The sequence below is a fragment of the Helobdella robusta genome, assembly GCF_000326865.2.
Source record: "Helobdella robusta unplaced genomic scaffold HELROscaffold_1, whole genome shotgun sequence".
NCBI classification, from domain to species: Eukaryota; Metazoa; Annelida; class Clitellata; order Rhynchobdellida; family Glossiphoniidae; genus Helobdella; species Helobdella robusta.
The window spans coordinates 5,271,231-5,279,792 of NW_008703570.1; the positions used below are offsets into that span (position 1 = coordinate 5,271,231).

Genomic DNA, 8,562 nt, shown 5'->3' on the forward strand with positions numbered 1-8,562 from the left:
TTAGATACATATATATATATATATATATATATATATATATATATATATATATATACGCTATTTCCGTTAGATACAGATATAAATATATATATATATATATATATATATATATATATATATATATATTCTCTTATATGATTTAACAATTCTTGTCTAATTAGTATTTTTCCTTCGTTCTATTTTATTTTACTTTAATTTTGTATCTATATTTATGATTTTTTTATAATTATTCAATTATTAGTTAATTATTTGCTTATTTATTTTTATTAAATTTGGTTATTATTGCTTGGTTAAATTACCTACGGCATGGATGTGAGCACGTGGGTCCGGCCTGCTTGCGATCACTATTTTTTTCTTTTTACACCCACTTTAGCATAATGATTTTTCTAAATAAAAGACTTACCCGTAGTTGCATATTGCAGATTTTTTATAATCCGTTGTTGGATGTATATTGCGCATCTGATCACATTCTAATGAACTCGTCCAAAAACAACAAAACAACAAAATGAGATTTTGAACTTCGTACAAACTTATTGCAATTTTTTATTTCCATCTTTGACTTTTTAAAAAACACGACGTTCACTGTTCAAATTAAAACCAGCAACCTACATTTGAACGTTTTTTCAATAATTTATGGAGAAAATACATTGTCTTCTCGAAACTATACGAATGTTGTTGGATGTTGATAAGTATGAGTCATAATATTTTTGAAATTTTGAATCAGCTCTAGTAATTTAGGGTATGCAAAGTCTAAACGAAGTGTTTTCTATGGAATGGACTGTACTAGCTGATTTCAAAGATATTTTATTAAATTGTTAATATTCAGTTTTTTTAATTAGAATTGGTTAAGCAAAGTTAATTCTAGGTCTTCTTGGAATTGTCAAAATAGTTTTATCATTATTAATCTTTAAAAATCAGGTTCGGATAAATGCACAGTCATTTACAACATGCCAAATAACAGTTAAAAATATAATAAAATGAAATGGTTGCAGACGTTTTATAGTTTTCTCTTTGCTCTTTGCTTTTTGTTCAATCACTCAATGGATGAGTATTTGGTGTTCTGGATCTTGATGCTTTTCAACCTGTCAGCACTTTTCAACGTCTGATGAGTTTTTATTCCTGCTTGTATGATATTTTCTGTAGAACCATCTTTACTGTCAACATTCTATTGTGCAAAGGATTTTACTCTCGTTCTTTTTTTGCATGGCAGCAAGCAGGAGTGAAGCTTAATCTCTATTTCCACTGGATAATAACGTAACGTGTTATTATATTTTGCGATGTTGTGGACATTACGTTACAATTTTTATTAGAGGTGAAATTGCATTTGAATGGGCAGTTTCAACTGCTAATAAAACAAATTATTCAAGCTCGATTCTTGTCCACATAGAGCACTTTCTCGTCAATAGGAAACATACGAAAGTGAAAGAGAGCTCGTTATCAAAATTCTTACTGGAGATTATCCATTCAACTCCATCGATTGAATGGATATTACCAATTTTTTTTATTGTAGGAAACACAAAAACAAAATATAAATGTTTTCATATATTTAAAAAATTAATCTCAAATTAAACTTTTTAGGACTGTACAGAATCCGGTTGGTCAGATGTTAAAATGGGAAAGTAAGCCGGAGAACGTTTTAGTCATAAAGAAGTTATTGGATTCTTCGTTTGACGACATGTTTTTGGATCTTTTAAAATGGCTTGTTCAGGTATTATTATTGGTATAATAATATTAATAATAATAATTATTATTATTATTATAAAGTGAAATGTAATTACGCTTGTGCTCCTAGTACATTTTTTCATCGTTATAGAAAGGAGGGTTTTTTGGGTAATACAATAGATCAATTTTTGTTGGTCCCATGCGAATAAATACGTTAAGGCATCACGTGAAAAATATTTTTTTATTTATTAACGTAATAATAAATTAAATTCGAGCGCCTACATTTTGTTATCACGTCCATGTTTTTGATCCGATCTTGACCATACTCTGAGTAACTTCTTAGAAATCAATATTATCATCTCATATCAACTTTCAAAAGCCATTATCAGCACTCGTTTTTAAGAACTAGATTTCAAGAAATGACGTAAGCGACGCCCAAGCAAGGTTTGATGGTCCACAGAGGACACAAAATTCGCATGCTTTGTTTTTTCATTACAAATTGATTTTTTATAAAAAATTTTTTCAACAAATTGCATATCAGTTTGTGAAAATGCTCACAAAATATGTTTAACCTACGTTTTTTGGGTTTTTTTTTATTTATTAATACGCAACGTCAAAATGTAGCCTAACGTTCACGTTGAAAAATTGCTGACGCATTTTTTAGCGATAACTCGATCAATTTTTTTCAATTTTTGCAATCAAATGAAGTACTCTCCTCAGATTAATAGTATTGCTAGGAGTTTTTACTTTAATCTACGTAGAATAAAAAAACTTTTGCCTTTTCTTGACGATCCCACTCTTCTCATTTTTGTTACTTTTTTAGTTTTATCTAGGATTGATTATTGTAACTCGCTCTACCATGGTCTTCCTGGTTCTACACTCTATCCTTTAAGTAAAGCTCCGTGCCCCTATCTTTTCTCATATCTCTCCATATCTTGTTCTTTTGCACTGGCTACCTATAAAATATAGAATAATTTTTAAAATTTGCTCTCTAATGTATAAGTCTCAATCTATATTATTTCCTAAGTACTTTCATCTTCTTTTTGTTTCCACTTTTGAAAAACTGCAACTAAAAATGATCTTTTCCAGCTTTGGAAAATATAGTTTCCATATTTAAACATATAGTATCAAACAATACCCATTTGTAGATTTTTCTTGAAAATTGATCGTTTGAATATCAATTTTAATTAATTTATTTATTTATTAAGGTAAACACATATCCACCAATTGATCAATAAAATAGTTTTATTAATCAACATAACGAGAATGCTTAATTTTCATTCATTCAGTATTTGTTGTTAATTTTCTAGGAAAAACATTTGAAGGTCTTTTTAGAATGTCATATAAAAGAGGATAAAGTGTTGGCGGCGAGCGATGAGTTCATCAAGATATCTAACAACGTTGTTTTTTTTGACGGAGCCATCAAAAACTTAGAAGGGCTGGTAGACTTTGTAATATGCACGGGTGGAGATGGGACACTCCTCTATGCATCATCACTCTTCCAGGTGATAATTATTATACATATTTTATCAAGATTTTAATGCCTTATACGTTTTCTAACTTTCAATAATAGAGTAATAAATTTTTACAAGTTTCAACGAGACAATTTATAAAATACATTTTTTTAAACATTTTTATTTTCGTGCTTATCGCAGTTCAGTCTGATTGTTTGTTTTTTACTTTAATTTGTAATTTTAATTCTCATGTTTCTATTGATTACAATCAAATCAGAAGTCTATGCCTCCCGTGATGGCCTTCCACGTGGGTTCTCTTGGTTTCCTCCTGCCATTTGAATTTTCTGATTTCAAAGAAAATATTGAAAATGTTCTGAAAGGTTTACGATTTTTTTAACAGTGTTTATGTGTTATAAGAACGCATCAATTCATCTTAGTTGGCAACTGTAATGGCTTTTAAGCTCGCCTTTAACTACATTGCTAGGCAGATAATGAAAGTATCTTTTTGAAAATAGAAAGTGAAGTCTTGTTTGTGCTATTAAATTAAAGAAATTAAAATATTTCTAAAATTTACAACTTTAAAATATTTCACTCATCTTATTAATTTTAAAACATCTGATTGAAGCCAATATTGGTGTTAGCAATATTTTATATGGTGTTTTACTAAACTTGAAATTCTCGTATGGCCGTTTGATAGACTATTAGGTTTACATTGTCTCAGATCAGCGTTGACTTAAATGTAGGAAATGAATAAAAGTTAATTCAGTCAGATCTAAAAAAATTATTATTCTAAGGTAAAAAGTTTCCAAAACTAAGGTTGACAGGACGTAATTGCTTCAATCCGTTTTGACGTAACTCGCAAGTTTGATATACGACGCTGCAGTGATGTTTGCGTTAATGTTGTGATATACTGTCTTTTTTGTTGTTGATATATTTGGAAATGTTAACATCCTTGTTAGGGAACAACATGGGATTGATCCTTCGAACAAGACTCATTGCTCTTGTTTGTCCTGTTAATTCCAAAATTCGAGGTCCCTGGTCACTCGATAGAATGGAAAAGCAGAAGCATTGTTTGGTTAGTTATTCATCGTTTATGTTCTTAATAACGTAACAAAAATTTTCTCAAGAACAAATTTTAAAGTTCGATCGTTTTAAAGGACGGCACAGGAGTTTATAATTCTTTTATTTTTTTCCTTTACGTTATTGTAACTGAGTTTTGGTTGTACAAAACGCTAATTAAGGGTTTATATGGTTGTCAAAAAAGGTATGTTGAAGCGTTTTATTCTGTTTATCCAGTTAGTAATAAATTGGTTATTTTGGCAGCACCAACAGCGTGTAGTATCTGTTGTCGAAATCAATGACAGAGCAGGTAAGATAACCTGAAGTATATTTAACTGCCTGCATGTTTGCAGGTGTTGAACGAAGTGGTGGTGGACAGGGGGAGCACTCCATACTTGTGTCAGCTGGATCTATTCATCGACGACATCCTTGTGACTGTTGTGCAAGGCGACGGTAAAAACTTCTATCTCTCAATAATTATATCATGTATTATTAGTGATCACCGATTTCTTGTTCGCTATGTTTTAATGGTGATTTTTGCTCATTTATTTTTTATTGATATTTTTTTCACTTCCTTCTACGCGTAAAGATTTTTCCCATTCAATGCTTTGCTACATTAGATGCTATTTATCGCAATTGTTTCACAAAATTATTGGAATATTTTTTAAACACATCAGCGTGTTATGAATTTGGTTTGAACTTGAGGACATTTGAAGTTCCATTGTATTTAATTATTTTCTTCGAGCTGTTTAACAGTGAATGCAAATTAACTTAATAATGAATGGACGATCAATATAATGGATACAAATTATTTTTTATGAACTTCAAATTAATGTTATAATAAAGCAGAATTTTATGATTAACGTCAGGCCTCATCATATCAACTCCGACGGGCAGCACGGCGTATTCAGCAGCGGCAGGTGCGTCCATGGTCCACCCGAACGTCCCCGCCATAATCATCACACCCATCTGCCCACATTCTCTTTCATTCCGACCCATCGTCGTTCCGGCCGGGGTCGAAATCAAAGTTCGTCAACATCTTTAAGCTTTCAATAAACAAACCTCATTAAATGCTTTATTGTCTCGCCATTTCAAACGTTTTTATTTACCGTTCACGAGAGCTAGAGTGTTTGTCACCGCATCAACTACAAATTTTTTTTAAATATAAAAATCATTCACTTTATTGGAAAATTACAAAATTGCATGATAAATTTCAAAAACTATGATAAAGGAAACTAATTTTGTTCACTTTCCAAGCATTCGGGGGGTAGTAGACGAAGGGAGAACTTCTAATTATTTGTTCTAGATTTTTCAACTAACTTTTCCTCACACATCCTGCCTCGTAATTTGTTGTTAATTAATGTTAATTAAAACAATTCAACGCTACCTTCACCTTCATCGAAATAAACCGTTTATTTATTTTATTTTATTTTATTTATTTAAAGGATAACCAAAAAAGATAAACTTGTGGATAGGCCACCCTTAACTAAGAATTCCAACTATAAATGTAACAGAAATGTCAAATAAATACATACACACAAATTCTTACTATAAATGTAACAGAAATGTCAAATAAATACATATACACAAATTCTTACTAGAAATGTAACAGAAATTTCAAATAAATACATACACGAATTGTGACGAACTGTTTCTGGCAAACGTTCGAAGCTGATTTCACGGCTGCTTTTTTACTTTATATTTATTTATCTTAAGAAAAACTTTTGAGACAAACTTTTAAGCTTGGTTATAATGACCAGTAAATTATTTTTTGAAGTATTTTTTAATTTTATTTTGTTCAACTTCTGTTTATGTTATGAAATTCACAAATTTCCGAATACTTACGATAAATGGCATACAAGTTACACAAGTTACATTGCTTAATACTAATGAGTTTGTAGGATCAGCTTTTCAAAGAGGAGAAGAACCACATAGGACGATGAACCCCATGATATTATAATGAGATTCCCGTTTGTTAACCACATGTGTTGGTGCATTCTTCGCAGTTTGTTCACACGTACGCTGTATATTCTTTATAAGTTTCTGCCAAAAGTGCCTCTAAATCTACGCGATGTATAAATTGAAACTTTTTGTCATAAGAAAATGAAAATGGTGATATTTGCACTCAGATAATGGTGTCTCCTGACGCCAGAGATGCTGCCTGGGTTTCCTTTGATGGCAGACAGCGACAACATTTAGATCGCAACGAAGTTCTCATCATAAACACCTCATCCCATCCTCTCCCGTCCATCATAAATATTGACCCCATTGCTGACTGGTTTAACAGGTCTCACATTTTGTTATCATCATCATGTTGTGGCGTTGCTGTTGTTCCCAGTGTACATTCGTTTTAAAATTTATTCATCTTATATTTTTTTTTCAGCTTAAATATACTAACAATTTCACATGCATTTATTTCTGCCTGTCGATGTACTGACGTTTGTAATGTGGTGTTATTTGGTGCATACTGGCATGTTCATATTTTTGTTGTTCCCGTAAATCTTGAAAGAAAGTTAAGCTGAGATGTACAAACGCTGATGATCATGCGTTCAAGCATTGCATGCATCAGTATGCATTACATTTTTCAGTGACGGATTTAATTCTTGATCTATTATTTGGTAAAGACATCCATTGATTTTGTACTAAATGAATAATCGTCTAAAATATTTTTTTTGTTTCACTTTCCCTAGAGAGGTGACGGTTTAGTTGTAAAAATTTTTTTATTTCGTAAATATAATAAACACCAGGCTTGCTGGATGTTTGCACTGGAATGTGAGGAAACACCAACTGCCTCTCCACCAATCACCATCCAATGATTCAATCATCAAGTCGAACAGCGAAGCAAGGCTGATGAACAACAACCATAATTGTAATGGTGGCCCATTACTTCCATCTGCCTTGGAAGGTGACATGTCCTCTTTACAAACTAAATTTCACAAAATCAGTGTAACAGATTTGAACGATAATCACAGCACCTAACAAAATAGTTTTTCATTCCATAAATATTTTAATGACATCAAGCTTATTTAACAAATTTGTCGTTTTTCTGTACACGCTAATATGTTTAATTTATCTATATAAATTAATTCGTTGATTTTTTTGTTGCTCGTTGTTTTTGAAAAACGCAACCGTTTAGTTGCTAGCTTCGGAAGCTAGAATCGTTTCCGATGGATTCGGCCCGCCTACAATGATTTCAGACAGCTGGGTATGCTGCTCTGTCAAATAACCGTTGCGACGTGATGCGTCAGTTGGTAGCATTTCAATATATGAATTAAAAGATTTGGATAAATCTAGCTTCAAGTTGCTTCAAAACTTGCACGGTTGATATTAGATGCTTCCAGCATGTTTCTTTATTATGTTTAATTACTTAATAAGTATGTTATGTGTTCGTTGAATAAATGACAAATATTTATTGAGTGTTGATATATTTAATGTGACTGGTGGTGAAGGTCTTATCCTGATCAACTGATTGAGTGGCGACTTGATAGTTATGTTTGCGTTTTACGTTTTTTAGAAACCTGTCAATGCGAACAAGCGCGTTAATCAATTCCATTTATGAAACTTCGTTTTTTTTAATAAATTTATTCGAGTGGTTGTTATTTAAAAATTATTTCTGTCGGTCGGCCGCCATTGTGCTTTGAAAGAACGTTGAAAAACAAAAACACACACCGAAAACCTAAATCACATTATAGACATCAGCAATTTTTGTCACCTCAAGACCAAATCTTTTAATTATTCATATATTGAAATACTACCAACGGACGCTGTAAAATATCTTTTCGCTGATGAATCTTTCTTTAGCAACTAAAGTTTTTAAATGTTCTTCTCCGTTAAGAAATAGCACGAATGACCTCAAATATTTATAATATTTCCATCCGTCCCTCACTGGAAAATTTTGGATCATTAATGGTGGTCGTCTTTCTCTGATCTGGTGACTAGATGAGAATAAAATAAAAATGTAGGAAAGGAAAAAACTAAATATTAAAAAATTTTATGGCAAGCGCTGGTTCGCCAATAGGAAACTTGTGCTATTTGATGTTTCCGAGGACGTTTCAATTAAAATATAATTGTCTCAGATTGTGTAACACGTAGTTAAACTTTGCTGTAAAGATTTGGTTACGGCCGTATATACAAAATCTAGTTTCTTCATACTTGGATACCAATTGTCAAAATTTAAAAGGCCTACACTTCGAAGTTATAACTTATAGATAGCTCACCTTGATTAACACGTACAACTATTTTGATTCCTTTAAAACGAATATTTATCAGATTTAAATAACATGTAATGTATCCATCTACCCATGAACTTGGATACAATCAATACAATTAATCTTGTGAAACGAGTCATGATGCATACAGCACAGCTACTTTCAACGATGGCCACTGA

General features: G+C 31.6%; 1 protein-coding gene across 1 annotated transcript; it reads left to right on the forward strand.

Annotated features, from left to right (window-relative positions):
* Nucleotides 1-1,040: 1,040 nt before the first annotated feature.
* On the forward strand, nt 1,041-7,273 carry HELRODRAFT_187858 (hypothetical protein; the record flags this gene model as incomplete). Its single annotated transcript, XM_009010883.1, has 9 exons — nt 1,041-1,084; nt 1,579-1,708; nt 2,973-3,167; nt 3,394-3,496; nt 4,076-4,191; nt 4,529-4,628; nt 5,045-5,202; nt 6,305-6,462; nt 6,923-7,273. The coding sequence occupies 9 exons, from the start codon at nt 1,041-1,043 to the stop codon at nt 7,152-7,154; spliced, it is 1,236 nt and encodes a 411-aa protein (XP_009009131.1). The 3' UTR covers nt 7,155-7,273.
* Between the last annotated feature and the right edge of the window lie 1,289 nt (nt 7,274-8,562).